The sequence below is a fragment of the Rhinatrema bivittatum genome, chromosome 8, assembly GCF_901001135.1.
Source record: "Rhinatrema bivittatum chromosome 8, aRhiBiv1.1, whole genome shotgun sequence".
NCBI classification, from domain to species: Eukaryota; Metazoa; Chordata; class Amphibia; order Gymnophiona; family Rhinatrematidae; genus Rhinatrema; species Rhinatrema bivittatum.
Window position 1 is genome coordinate 166,001,973 of NC_042622.1, and position 24,236 is coordinate 166,026,208.

Genomic DNA, 24,236 nt, shown 5'->3' on the forward strand with positions numbered 1-24,236 from the left:
CTGATGTGAACAAGGAGAGCCCTGTCCTACAAAGAAAGTGGGGAGGAGGGAAAACAGGTCAGATTGAAAACTTGTGTTGTAAAACGATTTGTACAGACAGGCATTAACAGGTCATTTCAGGGAAACCCTGCCCGTTTCTGGCTTTCTATGCCCTCAGATCTCTATGAATCTCCGTGCGCCCCAACCATGCGCTCAGCACCCTGGACAGCGACTCCTTCTTGCGCCACAACTCAAGGCGCTGCTTGTGCAAGTGACAAGAGTTGTCATGGTTACCCCGGAGCCATTCGGCACTGCACTGTATGAGGACAGAGATAAAAGAGCTGCGTACAAAACGGAGTTTTATATTAAATACAGAAACCCGTAGCTATTTAAAGCAACAGTGCTTGAAAAACTGCTTTACCTACATTTAGGGCTCTTTATTACCGCTGGCCTTGGAAAGCAAAACTAAACCGTTAACCAGCAGATTTTTATTTCATTCCTGAGGCAACCTGAGATTTGTTTAGATTGGCGATGTAGGGAATTTATGGTTATTTATCCACCTTTTACAATCTAAATGCAGGGATTTTTAAAATGTCGCTAGGAATTTAGTGTATTAGTTTATATTTTGTATTAAGAATTATGTCAGTGGTTATTATTGTTAGTCTCAGTTTTGGACAAATTCATTTTTGGAAAAGCAGAATATAAACAATAACATTTCCAAGTCACTCTAAGTATAATAAATAAAATGGGACTTCCCTGCTGCTTCTCATCAGAACCCTATGCAGGCGTCATACTGATACACGTAAACAGGAATACAGCATAGACAACTGAAGAGCAGATCTTCATCAGAGGACCATGCAGGATTCACACTGATACACGTAAATCATGAATACAGCACCGACAGCTGAAAAGCAGATCTTCATCCAAGTCCCATACAGGTGTCACACTGATAGATGTAAAACATGAATACAGCACAGGCAACTGAAAAGCATATTCTGAAAAGGAACATTTTAAAATAGTGGGTATGATTTTAACTTATTTATAAAAAAAAATATTTTAATAAAAAAAAATTTATTCCATGAAATATGAAACTATAAAAAATAAAATATATTGGGACAAAGAAGGAAAGAAGAAGGACAGAAGTTGACCTCACACTCTTGAGACTATAACATACCCCAAATCTTTTACACCTATTTAAAAACATTCCTCTTTCAGAATGCCTATTTTAGGGGTAGATATTCAAAAGGCATTTATTTATTTATTTATTTATTTCGGATTTTTATATACCGACATTCTCAATACAAGTATTGAATCAGGTCGGTTTACATATAACAAAACTTTCGCACAAAAGGCGTTACATGGAACAGCGTTTCTTAACATATAACGTATAACATATTGCATTTAGCATATAACCTATAACATATGGATATTAATAATAGATTAAATTAAATATTACATAGATAATAATAATAATAAAATAATAGTAACTCGTCAACAGGACGTAGGTGAATGCTCGGCATGATTATAGCGAGAATAAATATCTAGAAAAAAAATTAAAGGGTAGACTAAATTGAGATTTGAGGGTACACAGACCATGTTGATGTGCAAAGTATGCGAGAAATCCATGAGTTAAGGAAGACAGATGAATCAGAGAAGAAGTCTTTAAGAAGTCTTTAAGAAGTCTTTAAGGTGAGAAGTTCAGATCCGACGTAGTTGAGTCTTGAAGGGGGGTAAAGGTGAAACTGGATCTGGTGTTGAGCTATTTTTCTTTTGGCCGGTGTCTAAGTAAACTTGTGATTCTGTATATGTTTGCCTGAAAAGCCACGTTTTTAGATTTTTCTTAAAAGTTAGATGGCAGGTCTCTTGGCGTAGATCTGGCGGTAGTGAGTTCCAGAGTGTGGGTCCGGCTGTTGAGAGTGCTCGTTTTGTTAATGTGGTTTTGATCGGGGGAGCATATAAGGAACCTTTGTAGTTGTGCCTGATGGGTCTTTGAGATGTGTGAAGGCGGAGAAGCGAATTTAGATTTAGGTGGGCGATGCCCATTATGTCCTTGTGGATCATTGATAGAGTCTTGTAGGTGATTCTAGCTTTTATAGGAAGCCAGTGTAGGCTGTGAAGAATAGGTGTTATGTGGGCTCTTTTATTAGTGTTGGTGAGTAGCCTTGCTGCTGCATTCTGCACCATCTGTAATGGTCTGGTGGATAAAGCTGGGAGACCTAGCAGTAGAGAGTTGCAGTAGTCCAGCTTAGACAGAATTAAAGACTGGACTACTAGTCGGAAGTCGCTGAAGTGAAGAAGAGGTTTGAGATTTTTCAGCACTTGGAGTTTGTAATAGCATTCTTTAGTTGTGTTGGTTATAAAGGATTTTAGGTTAAATTTGTTGTCAAGACGCACCCCCAGGTCTCTGACGGAGGTGGAGAGGTTAGTGATTGGATTTGAGAATTGAGTTACGCTTTGAAAGTTGGTAAGGGTGTGATTTTCGTCTGGTGAGATGATGAGGATTTCTGTCTTGTTTGGGTTAAGTATGAGGTTCAAGCTGGATAGGAGAGAGTTGATGGTTTGTAAGCAGATATTCCAATGCGCCCAAGTTTTTTGTAGTGATTCTGTGATGGGCATGAGAATCTGAATGTCATCAGCGAAAATATAGTGTTTTAGCTTGAGGTTAGAGAGTAAGTGGCAGAGTGGGAGCAAGTAAATATTGAATAGCGTAGGAGAGAGAGATGATCCTTGTGGTACTCCTCGAGTTGATTTGATGGGTTGCGATTCTTCATTGTTGATTTTTACTTTGTAGAATCTATTTTCCAGGAACGATTGGAACCAGCTATGTGCTTCTCCTTGAATTCCAATGTCGGATAGTCGCTCGAGTAGTATGGTATGGTTAACTGTGTCGAATGCGGCGGATAGGTCAAGAAGAGCAAGGAGGTAAGGTTGTTTTTTTTCCAGATTAAGAAGTATGGTGTCGGATAACGATGTTAGGAGTGCTTCAGTGTTTTGTGATTTCCTGAAGCCGAATTGGAAAGGGGAGAGAATGTTGTTATCCTCCAGGTATTCCGACAATTGTTTGTTGACGAATCTTTCCATCACTCTTGAAATAAGGGGAAGGTTAGCGATAGGTCGGAAATTTGCAGTTGGATAACTGAAAATTTAAATTTAGTTGGATAAATTTAGTTGGATAAATTTAGTTGGATAAATTTAGTTGGATAACTTTGGATAAATTTAGTTGGATAACTGAAAAGTAATCCATCTATATGGCTTAGCCACAATATTCGGTGACTTATCCAGCTAAATTCTAGCCAAATAACTCTTTATCTGGCTAGAATTTAGCCAGATATGTTGGGGGCATTCCTGAGGTGGGCGGTAGGCATTCTGGCTGCACTGCAGGTAGGTCTAAAGTTAGCCGGATATACCTATCTGGCTAACATTTAAGATAGCTGGGTGTATTCAGTGGCACAGCCACATTGCTGAATATCCTAATTAAGTTAGCCGGATAGGAGAATCTGGGCTAACTTATCTAGCTGCTCAACAGCTCAAAATGGACCCCTTAATAATTAAGCCCTCTCAATCGCTTTGGAAGCTGTATCTTACCCCTAAGGCTTTTAATGCATTTTAACATTTTCATATTTTAATGACTGTTTGCATTTTATTAATTACTTAATTTTCTTCCATTGTTTGTCCATCTTTTTATGAACATCCTATATGTAAGCCGCTTAGGTAAATTTTATATAAGCAGAATATAAAAAAGAAACCGTAAACTGTTAGAGCAAGGTAGGCTGCAACAGACACAAGAAACAGACAACTATATGGCAGTTTTCTCCTGTTCCTTTAGGCCTTCCACTTAAATAAGAACCAGAGCTAGTTTGAGCAGTCTGTCCAGTACTGTGGCCTGTAATAGAACTTCACATGGAGAAAAGCTCCCACACTTAGAAGCAGAAGAGGGCCCAAGATTGCTGCTACAGACCAGCAATCTTACCCCATCTCTGAAATGCTCAGAATCCCAAAATAGCAAATCCATAGTTGGTTCCTACTGAAGCATGGCTTACACTTCTCTGGAGCTCTTTTTTGGAACAGTAATCTGTGCCACTGCATGTGAGTAGCATGGCGGGTGGATGGATAGTGACCTCCATTAATGAACATTAAACAAATGCTTTCAAAGAAAAGTGTCTGATGCATTTCTGGTGCCTGCCGCATCTCTGCCAGTTACCTGAAGTCTAGCAAGTAGAAGTCACCTCCAGCAAAATGGGATGGGTTCTCAGTCCTTGAGCTATAAACATCTTAATTATGTTCCAAGACACTTTGAAGTAGATATTTAAAGATCTAGGCATCTCTTTTAAGACGTCAGAGGAACCTAAAAAGAGGTCATGGTCAGGAGCAGAGTTATTGTGGGGAAAGGAGGTTAGGCTGATTTCCAGCAGGCCTAAATTTAGGTAAATGTTCATCCTAAAACTTAGGTACCTAAGTTTGACTGAAAATCTTTCTATCTTTGGGCACCTAGGTCAGGCACTCATCTCACTTTGTGTCTGTGTGCCCTCTGTAGAAAGGATTATTAGGATGCATTGGGATTCTGCCATCCCAGTCACTCTGTCTGCTGAGAGCAAGCTTTGTCTCCCTACAGTGCTGCTCCTCCTGGAAACCTGTGCCTTACTCGAGCTCACCTCTCTTTCCTTACTCTGCTTAGTGAGGGCCATATGTATAAGGAAGGCTTTTGATGTCCTTCTTGCTCTGTGTATCAGAAGCTGATCCCTTGGGAGGTTTTGGAGGAGGAAGAATGTCCTGTGCTCAGAAGTGGTGGTTAGGGAAAGGTTTCATTGCTTTTAACTAATAACAAGGGGTGGGAAGCTGGACACGAACTGGAGAAAGCAGCTACAGACAATGTCTACTCTGACCTTCCAGCAGCCTCCATTCTTTACTGCCCTGCTAGTTCCATTTTCTCATTTAATTGCCTGCCAATTTAATATGTTTTAGGTGAACAACATCTTAATCTTTAATGAAGTTCAGAGCTTTTCATGTAGCAGGATCTGAGAAAAGGAATGCTGGTATTTAATCATGTCAGGGCTGGGCTGTAAATGTGAATTAAAATGTGACTTTAATGGGAAATTTCACGAGACAGTGTCCTAGGATCACCATTCCCTACCAGAATCTGATCCTGTGTATTCTGGACTCTCAGTAATCTCTGTATGCTTAAAGGTTTATTTTATTCTGTTTGTTTGTTGTTTTTGTTTTTTTTTAATTTCAAACTTTTTATGTTTCATGGCACAAAACTTAAGCCCATAGAATTCTGGCACTAACCTCTAGATGTCACAGGCCGCCCTCTCAGACGGATAAATATTACAGCAAACTGATCTCCTCCCTTCCAGGGTGAAATAAATATGCAGTGGGGAAAGAAAACTCTGAGTAGTGGCTGCTGAGGTGCCACTAATGTCTGATACCAGCACTCATGACTCCATCACTGGTTTCATCATTTGGATTATAGCAGCAAAACCCAAAGATCCAAGAATACCTCCACAGGTACATGGCTAGTTCCCTTCAAGTGACCAATCTCCTCCCAAAGATATTTCATTTACTGTTGGTTGATGATCTGAAACTCTACGGTGTGGTGAAGAATTTCTCAGATGTCATCAGGATGACAATTTGACTTGGACAAATGCGCTGTGGCAACTTTCCTTAAAGGAAAATTAATCAAAATTAAAAGCAGCTCCCTGCCTGAAGATTGCAATATAAAGGAACTGGAGAAGGAAGGTGAATACAAATATCTAGGAGTAAGAGGAAGATGGAAAAATTCAGCATAAAATACTGAGAGAAAAGATCAGTAAAGAGTACTATAGGAGAGTGAAGCTGATATTGAGGAGTGCCTTAACAGCACAAAATAAGAATCAAGCTACTAATCAGCTTGCAATCTATTGCGACTGTCGCTGCCTGACGTCTCCACTCTGCCCACCTTACTGCATTGGCGACTCCCTCCGGGGTTGATGGAAGGCTGGCTGCCGCGGCGTCTTTCGGCCGTCCTCGTCCGGAGTCCCCGGACTGGCCCGACGCTGCAATCCGCCATGTTGACCTGATGCCTAGGGGCGCGCACGCGGCACGGCCCCGCCTCAAGTACCAGAAGTGGCGCGAACCTCAGGGGCGTCCCCCTGAGATGACGTCATCCGCTTCAGATATTTAAAGGTCTCTGAATTGCTAATAACTCGAGTTAGCGAGGATAACAGATAAGGAAAACGGATAAGGATAACAGATATGGATTCGTTCTATCTACGCTACTCTGCCTCCTCGGACTAACCAGGGGTACCCTCTCCTCGGGGGCCTCGTTCTCTCTTACTTTGTAGGTTGCAGTCTGGAACCGTACTCGCTCCTTGAGGGCCCTCGTTCCTGGACTTCTTCGGAATTCACTTCTACCTGGAAGTCATCACTGCCTACTACATCTGTGAGTTACCATCGCTCTCTCAGAGCTTTCCCTGGAACCAGGTACTCGCTTCTCGAGGGCCTACTTCATTCCAGCTTCTGGGCTTTTATGAGACATTGTGTGAGTGTTAACATCAGGTCCTGTCCATGAACTCTGCATATCCTGCCTACTCACTATATTCAGTTTCTCTACAGCTCAGCCTCCAGGGATCGCCGTTCCAATATCTGAGGGACTACAGCCAGCCGGGCATTCCAGCTCACTACTGCCACCTCTGGTGGTTTAGTATACTGACTAATAAAGAACTAGTGTGTGTCTGTCTCCTAACTCTGAGCCTGTCCGGTGGTCCCTCTCGAGATCTTCCCCCGGGGGCATGGTCATCTACCATCGGTCCAAGGATCCACCCACAACTCTCCTAAATAATAACACAATCCCTGCACTATTATACAGTTTTGGAATAGTAGACTGGCCCCATAAATATCTTGAAGAATCGAATGTAAAAATAAGAAAGCTCCTCCACGCTCATCAGGTAATCTCTTAGAACGAGTGCATGCCAAGATTGTTCAAGATAGGGCTGAAGGTGGGATGGGTCTTATTGAAATTGATTGCACCTAGAGAGCTTCCATAATAGGCCTTCAAGTATACTTAATGGGCTTCGATGGACTGAAATGCTAAAATAGTGGAGATGTACATAGCATTAGCAACATATAGTAACATAGTAATGATGACAGAAAAGGACTAAATGGTCCTTCCAGTGTGCCCAGTAAGCTTCTTATGGTACTAACTGCCGCTCTGTGCAGGATACCCCCATGTTTCTGTTAAGGGTAATAACTCCCGCTCCGTGCAGGTTACCTCCTGGCATTCTGATAAGGGTGGTAACTGCCTGTCCGTGCAGGTTTTCCCCATGTTTCTGTTAAAGGAGGATCAATTTGGTGGGGGTGTGGCAAAGGTTAAAAGTGTTCAACAGGAATGGACATTGTTTAAAAATACAATCCTAGAGGCGCAGTCCATATGTATTCCACACATTAAGAAAGGTGGAAGGAAGGCAAAACAATTACCTCCATGGTTAAAAGTTAAGGAGAAAGAGGTTATTTTAGCCAGAAAAAATCCTTCAAAAATTGGAAGAAGGATCCAACTGAAGAAAATAGGATAAAACATAAGCATTGTCAAGTTAAGTGTAAAACATTGATAAGACCAGCTAAGAGAGAATTTGAAATGAAGTTGGCCTTAGAGGCAAAAACTCATAATAAAAACTTTTAAAAATATATCCAAAGCAAGAAAACTGTGAGGGAGTCTGTTGGACGGTTAGATGACCGAAAGGTTAAAGGGACTCTTAGGGAAGATAAGGCCATTGCAGAAAGACTAATGAATTCTTTGCTTACGTGACTAATGAAGATGTTGGGGAGATAACAGTTCCGAAGATGGTTTTCAGGGGTGATGAGTCAGACGAACTGAACGAAATCACTGTGAACCTGGAAGATGTAGTAGGCCAGATTGGCAAACTAAAGAGTAGCAAATCACCTGGACCGGATGGTATGCATCCTAGGGTACTGAAAGAACTCAAAAATGAAATTTCTGATCTATTAGTTAAAATTTGTAACCTATCATTAAAATCATCCATTGTACCTGAAGAATGGAGGGTGGCCAATGTAACCCCAATATTTAAAAAAGGCTCCAGGGGCGACCTGGGTAACTATAGACCAGTGAGCCTGACTTCAGTGCCGGGAAAAATAGTGGAAACTATTCTCAAGATCAAAATCGTAGAGCATATAGAAAGACATGGTTTAATGGAACACAGTCAACATGGATTTACCCAAGGGAAGTCTTGCCTAACAAATCTGCTTCATTTTTTTGAAGGGGTTAATAAACATGTGGATAAAGGTGAACTGGTAGATGTAGTGTATTTGGATTTTCAGAAGACGTTTGACAAAGTCCCTCATGAGAGACTTCTAAGAAAACTAAAAAGTCATGGGATAGGAGGCGATGTCCTTTTGTGGATTTCAAACTGGTTAAAAGACAGGAAACAGAGAGTAAGATTAAATGGTCAATTTTCTCAGTGGACAATGGTAAATAGTGGAGTGCCTCAGGGATCTGTACTTGGACCGGTGCTTTTCAATATATATATAAATGATCTGGAAAGGAATACGAACAGTGAGGTTATCAAATTTGCGGATGATACAAAATTATTCAGAGTAGTTAAATCATAAGCGGATTGTGATACATTACAGGAGGACCTTGCAAGACTGGAAGATTGGGCATCCAAATGGCAGATGAAATTTAATGTGGACAAGTGCAAGGTGTTGCATATAGGGAAAAATAACCCATGCTGTAGTTACACGATGTTAGGTTCCATATTAGGAGCTAACACCCAGGAAAAAGATCTAGGCAAGTGGATAATACTTTAAAATTGTCAGCTCAGTGTGCTGCAGCAGCCAAAAAAGCAAACAGAATGTTAGGAATTATTAGGAAGGGAATGGTTAATAAAACAGAAAATGTCATAATGCCTCTATATCGCTCCATGGTGAGACCACACCTTGAATTCTGTGTACAATTCTGGTTGCCGTATCTCAAAAAAGATATAGTTGTGATGGAGAAGGTAGAGAGAAGGGCAACCAAAATAATATAGGGGATGGAACAGCTCCCCTATGAGGAAAGGCTGAAGAGGTTAGGGCTGTTCAGCTTGGAGAAGAGATGGCTGAGGGGGTTATGATAGAGGTCTTTAAGATCATGAGAGATCTTGAATGAGTAGATGTGAATCGGTTATTTACACTTTCGAATAATAGAAGGACTAGGGGGCATTCCATGAAGTTAGCAAGTAGCACATTTAAGACTAATCAGAGAAAATTCTTTTTCACTCAATGCAATAAAGCTCTGGAATTTGTTGCCAGAGGATGTGGTTAGTGCAGTTAGTGTAGCTGGGTTCAAAAAAGGTTTGGATAAGTTCTTGGAGGAGAAGTCCATTAACTGCTATTAAAATCAAGTTTACTTAGGGAATAGCCACTCCTTTCAATTGCATCAGTAGCATGGGATCTTCTTGGTGTTTGGGGAATTGCCAGGTTCTTATGGCCTGGATTGGCCACTGTTGGAAACAGGATGCTGGGCTTGATGGACCCTTGGTCTGACCCAGCATGGCAATTTCTTATGTTCTTAAGGGTAGTAACTGCTGCTCCATGCAGGATATCCCCATGTTTCTGTGAAGGGTAGTAACTGCTGATCTGTACACTTGTTCCCAAGCTTATGATAACCTATAAAAAATTTACTGCTAGCAACATTTTTACTGGGTGATGAACCTTCTTGAAAATTCAGACAGTGCTGACGTGTTTTGCTTATGGACTTGCCCTAGAAGCAGTCCTGTGCTTTTTTCCTTATGTCTGCCTATCAGTACCCCAGACTGTAAAAGTCAGGGCCCAGGTCAGATTATCTGAATCCAATTCCTCTTCCCCCCTCAACCCCCACCCCCTTCCTTCAAAGCAGAGAGCGATGTTGCAGTTGCATCAAAAGCATCAAGGCTTATTGGTTAAGGGTAGTAGTCCCTTGCCTTCTGCTAAGGGTAATAACTGCTGGTTACCCCCATGCTAGTCAGTTCCCCAGACTGTAAGAGTTGGGGCCCTCATTGGTTGAAACAGAGAGCAATGTTGCACTTGCATCAAAAGTGTTATGCCTGATGGTCGCAGATGGCTGCGACTGTGTTTACTTACTTCCTGCACTGTTCTCCTGCCCTCCCCGGGTCTGCTCGCGGCGCAGGCCAGTCTCCACCACCGCGTTCCCCAGGGCTCCTCGTGGCGGTCTGGACGCCGCCGCTGCCACCACCCATGTCGAATTTGGGCCTTTCTAGGCGCGTACGCCACCGAGCCCTCCTTTGAAGCCTCTTCAGCGGGAACCTCGGGGGTGTCCCTGATTGATGATGTCATCGGACCTGGGTACTTAAGCTCCACCTTCGCCCCCAGCTAGCCAACTTGGCAGCAAGTTCCATACGTCTCTACAAGCTCCTGCCTTCATGTTCCTGTGGCTACGCTATTGGACTCTTTGGACTTGGACTCGGTCTGGTACCTGCTCCTCGGGGGCCAATGTGCGCACTCTACGGGGATTTGGTCTCCTGGCCTCCCCCGCTCCTCGGGATGGCCCTGCACCTCCTGGAGTCCTACCCTGCAAGGCTCCCTGGAACACCTCTGCCACTCTGGAGTCCTACCTCAGTGCTTCCCCGCTCCTCGGGGCTGCACCTATGTGCTACTCAAGAGACTGTTAGTACTTTCCCGTTCCTCGGGGCAGTGCTCTCGTGCTACACTGTGACTCTCCAGCCCTCCCCGCTCCTCGGGGTCGCGCCTACGTGCTATACTGAGTCTGTCAGCACTCCTCCACTCCTCGGGGCAGTGCTTCTGTGCTATACAGAGACTGTCAGAGCTTCCCGCTCCTCGGGGTTGTGCATACGTCATCAGTGGAGACCTGACTTGGGCTTCCCTGCTCCGCCGGTTGGCCTTTGTCATTACATGAACACCTCCTATGCCGCGCAGCTCCGCCCCTCGTGGTTGCCTCTCCGGAATACCTCCTGCACGGTCAGTCTCACGCCTCCCACTCTGCGGCCTCTCTGGTGCCTTCCCCTCTGGGGTCTCTGCCCAGGTATTATCTTCAGCCTGTCTCCCTACTGGGGTAATTCTCCTGGCTCCTTGGGACCTCTCCATAGCCTCACCCAGAGCTCTGCGCTGTGCCTGACCTCGCCTCCCGATGGTGTGGACCTGTGGGGCTCCTCCCCACAGGTGGTAACAACTCCCATCTCGGGCCAAGGGTCCACATATCCACAAACCATAACAAAAAGTATCGAGGTTTATTGGTTAAGGGTAGTAACTGCCGCACCAGCAAGTTATCCCCATGCACTCTTTTCTTCATTCCCATCCTCCAGTCTTTAGGGATCCACAGTGTTTATCCCATGTCCCTTTGAATTCTTTGACTGTTTTAGTCTTCACCACCTCCTCCGGAAGTGCATTCCAGGCATCCACCACCCTCTCCGTGAAGAAATATTTTCTGGTGTTGGTTTTGAGTGGTTCCCTGGTGGATTTTCATTTCATGACCCCTAGTTCTACTGATTTCTTTTCAACAGAAAAGGTTTGAAGTTCATGCATCCTTAAAACCTTTCAGATATCTGAAGGTCTGTATCATATCCCATGCACCTTCTCTCTTGCAGGGTATATATATATTTAGCACGATAGTGAACAATCATCCTCAGTCTCAGTTATTAAGTTAGGACAATCGTTCCAGTGTATAGCGGGAATGAGTGAAGATCCAGCAGTACACAAAGGTAAAGAAGCTACAGAATTAGCAAGACAAGAGAAGAAAATCTTTAAAGAATCGGACCAGCAAACAAGGAAGGATAATTGGCACAAGCATATGTACAGTGGGAAGTAGAGAGAGCCACTTCAGCAACCCCACGTGGAACAAGATTTGACACAGCAGTGGTTGAGAAGAGGTGAATTGAAACCTATGGATGAGAGATTGGTACTTGCAGCACAGGATAGTGGACTGTGGATGAGATGGTTCACAGCCAGCATAGAAAAAACTGGTAAAACGGACAAATGCAGATTCTGTGGGAGAGAACTGGAAATGGTTACACATCCCATCGCTGGATGGGATGTGCTGATGTCAGAGGGGCCTGTACACGGAGAGGCACAACGAGATAGCATGGCTTATTCATTGGAAGCTGTGTAAACATCAGGGGCGAATTGTCCTATCACGGGATCAGGCTTCCCCCAGAGGACTAGTCACTCCCATCACATTTTTTTTTAACATCCCAGCCAAACAGAAGAAGAGGAGCTGCTGTGGCCCGAAGAGAAACCTGTAGGACCATGGCAGAGCCATCCTGCTGCAGCTGGGAGAGAGCCCTGCTAGGCCGCAGTCGAGCCCATTCCGCTGCGGCCAGAAGACAGCCATGTAGGGTCAGGAGAGAGGTCTCTAAGGTTGCAGCAGAGCCCAGCTTGCTGCGCAGCTGGAAGAGAGACCTGCGAAGCTGTGGCAGAGCCCTTCCTGCCAGAGCTGGGAGAGAGGCCTACGAGGCCATGGAATAGCCCATCCTGCCATAGCTGGAAGATAGGCCTGCAAGGCCATGCTACCCCCCCCCCCCCCCCCCCCACCAACTTTGCAGGTGCCGCACAGTATCTGTGGCCTCCTTCCACCTCCCTTCCGGTAGTGAGGAGCAGTGGTGCCATCTAACAACGGCAAAAACAAGGTCCCAAAGAAAGGGGGAGGCCTGAAAGTTGTAGGTGTGTATGCTTGTGTGTATGTGACAGAGAAAGCACCTGCGTGTATGTATGAGACAGCCTACATGTATGCATGAAAGAGCGAGCGAGCCTGTGTGTTTGTGTCAGAGCCTGCAAGTGAATGAGAGTGACAGAGTCTGCATGTATATGTGAGATCCTGCATGTGTATAAGAGAATGAGAGAGCCTGCGTAGGTGTGAGAGACTGCATATATATGGGAGAGTGAGAGAGCCTGCATGTGTCTGTGAGAGTCTGTGTGTATGGGAAAACGAGAGAGACTGCATGAGTGTGTGAGAGCAAGAGAGCCTGTGTATATGACAGCATATATGTGAGTTAGAGTCTGTGTGTGTGACAGCATGAGTGTGTGTGAGGGGAGAGAGAGAGGATAAAGATTGTGAGGTTGCCCTTCCCCAATCCACAACAATCTGTGGGTGACTTGAAACCAAAGGATCCCAGGTATGGAAAGCTGGAGACTTTTAATCCTATTATTTTAAATTTTGGGGTGTTATTTCATGTGTCTGCTGTTTGAAATATTTGGTGTTTGGAAAATATTAGAAACAAAGTGAGTCATTTTAATTACTGGATGTTCATTGGTTGTTGCCTGCTTGACATATTTATTCTTTTTATTAGTATGATTTTAATATTATGAATGCTGTTTTATATTTCTTGACTTTATTGCTTAATATTTTATGAGGAATGATGATGTTTCTGTTTTTGCATTGTTGCACTGCATAATACTATCAGGCTTGCTGTGGTTTCCAGAGCATGTGTGTGAGCGAGAATGAGTGAGCCAGTGAGCATGTGTGTGAGAGAGAAAGAACGAGTTTGTCAATGAGCATATGTGTGAGCAAGAAGACTATTTAAAGCAGTGAGCAGTGAGCAAGAGCGGATCAGTGAACATGTGTGTGAGTCAGAGTTTGTAAGCCAGTCAGCATGTGTATGAGTGAATATAAGGAAGTTTCCAACAGTGGCCAATCCAAGTCACAAGTACCTGGTAAGTACCCAAACATTAGATAGATCACAAGCTACTATTGCTTATTAATTACTATAATAGCAGTTTTTAGATTTATCCTCGAGGAACTTATCCAAACCTTTTTTTAAACCCAGTTACACTAATTGCTGTAACCACATCCTCTGGCAATGAATTCCAGAGCTTAACTATGCATTGAGTGAAGAAAAATTTTCTTCTATTTGTTTTAAATGAGCAACTTGCTAACTTCATAGAGTGCCCCCTGGTCCTTCTATTATCTGAGAGAGTAAATAAGTGATTTACATTAACTTGTTCAATTCATTTCATGATTTTGTAGACTTCTATAATATCCCCCCTCAGTCGTCTCTTCTCCAAACTAAACAGCCCTAACTTCTTTAGCCTTTCCTCATAGGACAGCCATTCCATGCCCCTTATCATTTTGGTCACCCTTCTCTGCACTTTCTCCAGTGCAACTATATATTTTTGAGATGCGGTGACCAGAATTGCACACAGTATTCAAGGTGCGGTCTCACCATGGAGCAATACAGAGGCATTATGATATCCTCCATTTTATTTTCCATTCCCTTCCTAATAATTCCTAACATTCTGTTTGCTTTTTTGATTGCCATCGCACACTTGGCTAATGATTTCAATGTATTATATCCACTACGATGGAGCACTCTGTTAGCCGGCATTTGGACGCGCATTTTCAATGCGTCCAACCCCCCCGAACCTAATAGCATATGCAAATGCATGTTGATGGCCCTATTAGGTATTCCCGCGCCGCACATTTTACTTTCAGAAATTAGCGCCTACCCAAAGGTAGGCGCTAATTTCTCCGTGCACCGGGAAAGTGCACAGAAAAGCAGTAAAAACTGTTTTTCTGTGCACCCTCCGACTTAATATCATGGCGATATTAAGTCGGAGGTCCCGAAAGTTTAAAAAAGTAAAAAAAAAAAATTGAAATATGCCCGCGGCTCGCGGGTTGAAAACCGGATGCTCAATTTTGCCGGCGTCCGGTTTCCGAACCCGTGGCTGTCAGCGGGCTCGAGAACCGATGACAGCAAAATTGAGCGTCAGCTGTCAAACCTGCTGACAGCCGCCGCTCCTGTCCGAAAAGAGGCGCTAGGGATGCGCTAGTGTCCCTAGCGCCTCTTTTTACCGCCGGGCCTAATTTAAATAAATGTATTTACTGTATCACGCGCACAGGAGAGTGTCCTGTGCGCGCGACGGGAGAGCGGGCGCTCACCCGCTCTCCCGCGATTTTTACTGTATCGGCCCAATTGTGTAACTAGAGCAAAGGTTATTTTCCGCTTTATGCATCACCTTGCACTTGCCACAATAAATTTCATCTGCCATTTGGAAGCCCAGTCTTCCAGTCTCGCAAGGTCCTCCTGCAATTTATCACAATCTGCTTGTGATTTAACTACTCTGAATAATTTTGTGCCACCCGCAAATCGCCTTGTTACAGTTTCCAATTTAGTTTTTGTCTGCATGTTTCTAGTTATACTTCATAGCCTCTTTATTTAGTATTTGGTGAGGGTCTGTCTGTGTTCTCCATGTGCGACTGAGGTGAGGTATTCTGCTAGCATGTAGTTGCTATGTCAGGCTCTTAAGCTTGGGTTGTTCTGTTTTCCTAATATTAGATGTACTGGTGCTTTAGGGCCTGGTGTAATATTTGCAGAGTTGCCTTTTCATAGATAGGATTGTTACTGTCTGAGTGCTGACAGTTGGTGCTGTTTTTGTATGAGAAGCTTTCTATATTGTAATTCAGTTTACTTAAAGCGTTCTGATGGCTGACATGCTTTACAATAATCCCAATAACATATGGCTGCAGGTGTCTCTTTTTTTTTTTTGCAGAATTTTCTGGTTGGTATCACAGCAATGCATGTAAATAAGATATATATATATTATAAGTGATATTTTGTCCTTAGATCACTGAATATTCGTTTTCATGTAAAATCTGTTATTATAAATGCATATTTTTAAATTATTTGTGGGAAGGGTGGGGCCAGGAGCGTGTGCAATGCTGCAAGGCTCACCTATGATACTAGCCCTGGCTCCAGAAGGGAAAGTAGGATTCCATCTGGAACTGTGCTACTTTGGATTAGTGGCTCTGCCTAGTGTTGGCCAGGGCTTAATTTTCTCTTTTTATTTGCCCAAGGAACAGTATGGGCCACTTCTGGTCACCCCCCCTCCCTCCAGCAGCCGATAGGCAGAGCAGAGCCTAGGTAACCATAAAATCAGCAGACTGTGTAGCCTGCAGTCCATGGGAATGCACTAAAGTGATGGGAGGGTTGCGGAGAAGTGGAGGCAAGCTACAGCCACAGAAAGAAAGGGGGAAAGCCAGGAGGAAGTGCCTATGCAGTGTTGGGGAGGCTTCTACCTGAGGTGACTGTACTGAGCTCTGAGAGAAGCAGCTGGCTGTGGAACCAGTGAGTCTCCTAGAGAATGGGATTGGGAAAGGGAGGGGCCAGCTGCAGAATGGGGAAGGGCTGGCAGCAAGCAAAACCTTTACAACATGCTGCAGCAGTGCTGGATTGGGGTCGCTCACTGTGTAAGCAGCACAACAGTAGCATGTCAGAGAGAGTGCGTGTGTGTCTGTGTCAGAGAAAGTGAGAGAGAAACACAAACCCATACACACTTTTGTCTGTGAGAGAAGGTGTGTGTGTGTGTGGATAACCTTCTCTCTGACATGGATGCACACACACACACACTCTCTCAGTATGTGGGTGCGTTTTTGTATCTGGGAAAGAGTATGTGTCTTTGTGGGTGTCAGTGTGCAGGTGCCAATAAATTTCCTGCAATCTAAAAATCTGTTTGTGATTAAGCGTGTGTGTGTCTGACCCTGGCTGGCAGTGTTATTACTTGCAACTGGTTCAAGAACCAGACCTAGAATCCAGGATATATCTCTATAAGAGAGATAAGCAGATGTGTAGGGGGCCCAACCAATTTGCATGGATGGAACAGGCAGCTCTGCTACCCCTCATCTACAATGTGCTCAATTTCTTAGTTATTTAGGAAAGATGAAGTTTATTTTGGAGATATTTTGGCTCAAATCTACCTGGTTCCAGGGTTGACGTGGCATGCATTTGGGAGCTGTTGACACATGTACTGCAGGGAAAGTGCATGAAGACATCGATACTCCTGGGCCAGTTTTGAAAAAAATCCCCCTGGCTGATATTTTCCTGCAATCCATCCCCTGGCAAACATTATAACATCCATGTATCAAACAAACATTGGGAGCACAACCCTAATAGAATAGTGGAGAATGAAAAAGAAGTTGTGATCACCTGAGACAGTCCTATTCCCATTGACAGGAAGAACAACGCATGAAAACCAGATATCGTGGGGAAGGAGAAGAGCACAAGAACTGCACTGCTGATAGAGGTGTCAGTACCCAGCGATTATTCTGTGGATCATATGGAGAAAGCAAAGATCCTTAAGTACCAAGAGATGCAATCAGAGGCCAAGAAAATGTGGCAGAAGTTTACAGAAATTGCCCCAATCATTTTGAGTGCCCCTGGTCTGATTAAGAAGATTTTTCAAACTCATTTTGATATGTTGCCTATTAAAATTACACCCTATGAACTCCAGAAAGAGGATCTCTTGGTGCAATGCAAGAACTAAGAAGGGCATTAGCGGTAAATCTGAGAGACTGAGATCATCCACAACATGCCATGGCTTACGAATGAGGTCGAGGTATGTGCAAAATAAACCCATTTAGAGAAACTGCCTCGTGATATCTTGTTTGTACATTTTACACCCTATAAGCTCCAGAAGGAGGCACTCTTTGGTGCAATGCAAGTACATTTGAGAGGAGACTGCAGGGTTACTCATTCTCAGTTCTGTGTCTCTGTGTTGTGCATAGGGCTCCAATGTCTGTCCCCAGGGCTTGGGTGACGTAAAAGAGAACACCCTGTGTATTGCTTTGTTTGAAGCATTCTGAAATCCTTATATCAGATCTGTTGATGGGGCTGGAATTTTGTTCTTAATTGGGAAATAACTCATGAAAATAAATTACTGGAACCCATATTCATGTCATTCATGTCTCGGTAATAAGGTGTCCTTGATGCATCCTGTGCCACGGGGAATGGGGGACCTTATATATGGCTGTAGTATAGGAGAATTTTCCATACAGTACAGTGATATTCCACCTCATGTCTGCAATTTATGCTCACAGGAGAGGTTAGATTGCGACGTTGCTCAGGTTTAGTATTAGGTAGCCGGCAGCAGACAGAAGATGCAGCGAAAGTTTGACAGTTCAGGCTGGTTCATCTCCTGCTGTTCCTGAGACCATCGGTCAGCAACTTGTGCTGAAAGAGACGTGATCTCCAACCCAGAGCAAACACCTTCTCTGTCACCTGATGATTAATCGCCACATCTTCTGGCACTTCTGTTTTTGTAAATAGACATCTTTTAATATCTGGCCCCACAAAAGCTGAAGTTATTACATTTCCAAATCTATTATCTTTCCCCTTCAGGCTCTGCCTTTGAGTGGCTGCTTTGGCATTAATAATGGAGAAAAACTTTTTCACCTTATATTTCACTGTCAAGATCTTGCCCTTTGAAATGAGATTAATACTGGGACACGTTTCGGCTCTCTTCCCCCCCCGCCTCCTCTACCCTTAGCCTTTTTCAAATTCCCATTTCCCTTTTATATAGGGTTGTTTTTTTAAATATAACATTTTCTTGATGCACTTGCTTATTAAGGTGAGAGGCTCCAGAGTCAAGGGGAGCAGCATCTGTCTGCAGCAAGGTCATTCTCAAGGTCAGAAACAGGGATGCAAAGAAGCTGTGATTCATGTCTGGCTGGTGTGCCTTCCATGTGGCGGATTCTGAGAAGGTTACCGAGGGAGCAGAGGCATCCCAAAGTGGTGAAAGCAAACACAGCCACAAGGAACATTTGCTTTCAAGCCGAAACGTAACAATTGGTCTCCCTTATTTAAAGCAACATACGTTGTAATCTGAACATTGTGCTGGAAGTTATGGGCATGGTGTCTGCCCAATGAACTAAGTTATGAGACAGCCCTAACTATTTTCTGTCACTTGTAGACTGGATTTTTTCACAGGAGAAGGCGGATTGCATTAATCAGAATACATTGCTGGTGCCGGATACCCGGACTGTCTCCAGAGGGGAGTTTCGGTATGATGTTATATTGTAAAGCATTCTGCAGAGTAATTCAACCACCCCACCGTCCTTTCCTGGAGGACCAGTCGTGGCTTTCTGGTAAACCACTCCTGATGCATCTTGCGGCACTGATTTCAAAAGGAAAAAGCAGAACTATAAATACCGCAATGTTTTGGGCCAAAATACAGCAGAAGTAACCAAAGGTCTTCCTGCAAGAAAAGGTCACTGAGCAAGTGGGCAGCCTTGGCTCTTCGTCTTGGTGATTTTAAGGGCACTACAAGACCCAGAATGCTTTTTGAAAAAAAAAGTCCAAAAGCCAGAACTGGAGTTTGACTCATCCCAAGGAGCATAAAAGCTGCATCACTTCCATGCTGAGCAAGCCTTTGTTCCACTAGCCATTGGCTCTCATTAAACATAAACAGCCTTTCACAAAGCTTCCAGGAGCCCACTTGACTACTTAGTCCAAGTGATTGCTGACTGGAGGGCTTAGTGTATTTAATGTCTGTGTCCAACTTAAGGAGCTCTGTTATGTTATGCAAATAAGACAAGTTTGGAGCCTTTTAAAGTATTTAAATTAAAATTTAGAAAGGTTTATGCTGTTCCAATTGAGTCACTAAAAAGTAATTCTGGCAGCTCCTTCACGTGTACAGTCCCACCTCTCCCTGCCGGGCACACCTCTTCTGGCAGCACCTTCATGATCCCACTTTTTCACCCTCCCACCTCTCCCTATTGGGCACCCCTATACTGGCAGCAATTCACCCTCCCACTCTACCACCTCACCCTGCTGAGCACCCCTCTATTGGCAGCACCTTCACCCTTCCACTCTCCCTGCTGGGCATTCCTCTATATCAAGGGTGGCCAATTCCGGGCCTCAAGAGTCACAAATACATCTGCATGCACTGCCTCTATTGTATGCAAATTTAACTCATGCATATTCATCGTGAATATCCTGAAAACCTGGCCTGCTTGTGGCTCCTGAGAACTGGAGTTGGCCATCACTGCTCTATATTAAAATCTCAGATGGCTTTCTAGGCAGTACTGCACTACAGGATGAGCCACAGAAAACCAGCATCAGATTGAATGTTTGGGCAAATGCAAGTTACTGCATTTCAGCACGAGAGACTAGTCCATGTCTGGTGTTCCAACTGCTATGCCAAAGCAATCTGTTGCTCATTGTTCTGCAGTCTGCATTAGGCTGGCAGCTAGAAAATCAGGACTGGAGGAGAGAAATTTTATGATGATATGGATTTACTGTTCATAGAGTCCTGGGGTAGGTGGATATCCCTAACCTTTCCACTCCTACCATAGTTAACACATATCAGTAAGAGACCAGAACAATGCTGTCTCATGCCAAGCAAAGGGCCTCATTTTCTAAGCTTTTTCTTCACAGACACAGAATGGAAGAAAAGCATTAATTAATCATGCCCATAATTCCTTAAATAATTCAACCAGCACCTGCGACACCCTTATTAACAGCCCTTTTTATTTCTGATTTGCATTTTGTTGTTTACATATTGGAAGGTCAGGAAAGCCCCTTTTATATCTCACAAGGACTAGGGCTCACACCATTGAACCGTGCTGGAAGGTCAGATCCACAGCTGTAATTGCACAGAGAGACCTCATCAAGACAGCAGTAATTTGGGAGGCAATCAATCCTGAACCTCCGCCTGGGCCACTCTTATTTTACAATTCATAGAATATAAGTAAGGATCTTTGTTTTCAGCTTTTATTTTATTTTGCCTGGGAATTTCAATATTAGAACAAAAAAAGAAATCAGTGGATAAAATGACTTTCCTACTGCTTTTTCTCCTGTGTGTTATATCAAAGTCATTTTTCCTACTGACATCTTTTATTATAATATAGAAATTCCCAGGCAAAATAAAATAAAAACTGAAAACGAAGGTCCCTAAATATGTGCCAGGAGTCAGATTATTGCTCATGTATCACAGCAGCCATATGATCTGCCCAGCCAGTGAGATCTGCAGTACAGTGGGTTGACCCAAACGCCCCCTAATGGTGATTCAGAGGAAGGCAGAAAGAAAATTGCAAGCCACAGACATGGCATCGCCTTGGACCAGCAGATAAATGGACCTTTTCATTGGGCTTATAAAATAGTGCAACAGAAGAGCATAGCCCAGCAGCAGCTACAAGTAAGCTCTGCACAGTGAGCCAGTGGCTTTCTGTTCATGCCCCCTCTCCCTCCTCATGGCCCTGTGAATCAGAGCTGAAGCCAGGCAGTTTGGCACATAGGACCAAGCTTCCCTTCACCCGCATTCAACAAATGATACCACAAGCTGGAAGACTCGGAATTGTTTTGATGGGGTGGGGGTGTGAGGGATATTTAAATATACTTTGTATTAAAACTCAGCAACAAAACCACATCAATCATTTGTCTTTGTTTATAAACAGCAAGTATCCATCTACATGGCAAAAAGCACGTACCTAAACAGCTTTCTCCTCTTCCTGCAATATAAATCACAGCATCTTCTTTAAGCCCCTTCTTCTACCCCTCTTCCCTTCCCCCATCCCGTACCAATCTGTTAAGTTATATTTACATTCAATGATTTATTATCTACCTTTGGGTTTTACAGAAAATGAAAAACTTTCCTTCTATCTCTAATAAAACACTGAGCTCTTTGATCCATTCCTGCTCAGTTGCTGATATTACCTTATTCCAATTTCTTTGCTTTTTCTCAACATTCACTTGTCTTCCATTTCCTGGCTTCTCGGGCCACAAGAAAAGGACCAATATTCTTGGGGCATCAGGTATAGACAACACCAAAACCTTCCACTACAGGACCCAGTGCTAAAATATGACATAGATTGCCCTTGTGCATGCATAGTCTCCAATAACTGTCTGCCTATCCTATCTATAGTCTTTAATTGAGCTGGTGTCATATTCTGTACTGCTGCTCAATTATTACAGCCAAAGCAGAGCATTTTCAAATTCCCAGACTTCCCCCATTTCACTATAGCAGGGGTAGCCAACTCCAGTCCTTGAGAGCCACAAACAAGCCAGGTTTTCAGGATATCCACAACGAATGTGCATGAGATAGGTTTGCATATAATGGAGGCAGTGCATGCAAATCTAGATCATGCATATTCGTTGTGGATATCCTGAAAATCAGGCCAGTTTGTGGCTTGCCAGGACTGGAATTGGCCACTCCTGCAGTATAGCAAACCTGCTGACCCATAAGAGCACTAACACCCAGGACTCACACAGCACACTTTCTAAACACTTTTACTGCTTACTCTCTCACTAGATTTCTATGATTGCCCTGTGTTGTCTGCTGTACCCTTCTCCTTCACAGCTGGTTAGTTTTCTTTCTTCTTTTTTTTTTTTTTAATTTTTAATTTTCAAAATTTTCAAATAATTACATATAATCTGCAATTTAGAACACGGTACATATTGGTCAGCCTATTTCTAAGAAATAATTTCAAAACATTATTGCGGTCAGTAATGAAAGCAAAGGAGACCAACATGGATTTTCTTTCCCAAAATTCAGAGTCAATTGAAAGTTCAAGTAATTCTGAAATGTTTAGTGTGTTCACCTGCTCTTCTCCCATAAAGCTTCTTTGAGGCAGATAATAAATCTTTGTACATACTGGAAAATGCGTCTCCGGAATTTTTAAAACCTGCTTCATGTAGGTTTTAAATAATTCGAGTGGTGATATAGCTCTTATAACCGGAAAATTGATAACTCTCAAATTGAGTATCTTCAAAGTACTTTCCACTTTCTCTATTTTTCTCTCCATCAACAAATCAGACTATAATATTCTTTTGAACATTTTCAATCTGAATTATTCTTTCCTCATGATTTTCAATCTTAGAATTAAAAATTACAATCAGAGAATTGTTAAGCATTGTCTGATTTTTTGTTTCCAAAGTTGTACCCGTTAGAGTCTTTAACATGGCTTCGATTGCCTTCAGAGCAGACCACACAGTTTCTAAGGAAATTTGTTCAGGTTGACCAAGCTGTATACTCACGGATGAAGGGTCCGACTGATCCCCTCTTACATCCCCAAAGGCTCCCAGCAACTTTATTCCCAGCGTTGTCATCTCCACAGGTCTCAGCTGACTCTCCTCTCCATGGGAGTCAGGGCTCCGGACAAGCCAGCCATCTCCTTTCCACGGGGTTCCTCCCTGCTCCTCTCTGTGCTCGGGCACCAGCCGGACCAAATCTCCTCGAGCCAGATGGTCATCGCTTTTGGTCTCCGTTGTTCTCGGAGATGCTACTGGCTGTGCGGGGTGTGCCGGCTTCATCGGCTCGCCGGGGCTCAGAGTCACTTCCAGGGTCAGAGGGGACTGTGTTGGCTCCTCAACAGTCCCCTCAGCGACCAGCCCCACTGGTGTTTGAGGTGTTCCATCGGGGAAGAAGCCTTCAATTCGTCGTTGCAGAGGGTCAGTATCGGGCAAGCCAGACAGGGCTCCCCTAACTCGACCCTTCCGTTTAGTGTGGGGCATTTATTTTTAAGTAGTAGATATTATAAGAATAAGACGACGAGAGCCTCTTTCCTCCGCATCCTACCAGGCGGCCATCTTGCCCCCCTCAGTGCACCAGCTGGTTAGTTTTCTAACCCAGTCTTTATGAACAGGATCAGCACTTACCCCACTTCTGAGGACATTGCCAGCCTGGTTACATTTCCAGTTCAGGTATTTCTATGTAATCTGAAATAGCAAATCCTCCCTCTGACTCCTTTCTTCACTCAATGTCTTCTCTGCAAATGTCCTACCTGAGATCTTTTGAGTTGTAGTCACCCTGAGATTTGCGTGGATTGAGGGAGAGTGCATGCATCAACTTTCTCTATTTAAACACACACATACACTCTCTCACTCCCACACACACATTCTCTCTGCATCTCCACTCTTCCAGGGATGGCCTCAGCACTCTCCCCTTCCTTAGCCATAGGAACAAAAGGTTTCTACAAGGAATCTCACTCAGCAGAGAACAGCCCTCTGCAGTAGTGAATGAGAAGGGCTGGGTGAGGCATAGGCTGGAGAAGACAGAAGAGAGAAGAAAAGATCCACTTTGCTCCTTAATCCAGTTCCTATCTTGCAGGAAATAGGAGAAATGGGGAAAATATTGTCATGGACAGAGCAGAACAGACTAAAGAAGAGCTACTTTGCTCCCTAATACAACCCCTCCCTTCCTGTTGTTTCCCCCCCACCCTCTGTACTGCAGGAGGGGCTGTAGCTATTGCTCTGCAAGAACAGATTATACCCAAACAGCAGCAGTTTCTGACATATCCCTTTAACTCCCTCTTTAAATTGAGAGGCTGTGCGAGCCCTCGTGATTTGCTATGGCTCCTGACAGATGGGCATGAGCTGTCTGTGGCCTGCAGGCTCGTGTCCTGATGGCTTTTATTTTGGGTTAATGGCTGAGATGCAAGCAGAATGAGGAATGTTTGCCCCAGTCTGGAGCCTGTGGTGCGCAGCGCTGTGTGGAGTGCTCAGCAGCTGCAAGTCTGTAATCATCCCCTCCTGTCTCCAGCATCACCGTTCCTCCCCTTCCCT

The 24,236-nt window shown here is 43.8% G+C and overlaps 1 protein-coding gene across 1 annotated transcript in view; it reads right to left on the bottom strand.

The window, feature by feature from the left end:
- SEZ6 (seizure related 6 homolog) overlaps positions 1-23,186 on the bottom strand; it is a 142,650-nt gene extending 119,464 nt beyond the window's left edge. Inside the window, exon 1 of the mRNA XM_029613524.1 lies at positions 22,616-23,186. Coding sequence (XP_029469384.1) covers positions 22,616-23,186 — 571 coding nt within the window. The remainder of the gene's footprint in view (positions 1-22,615) is intronic.
- Positions 23,187-24,236: the final 1,050 nt, after the last annotated feature.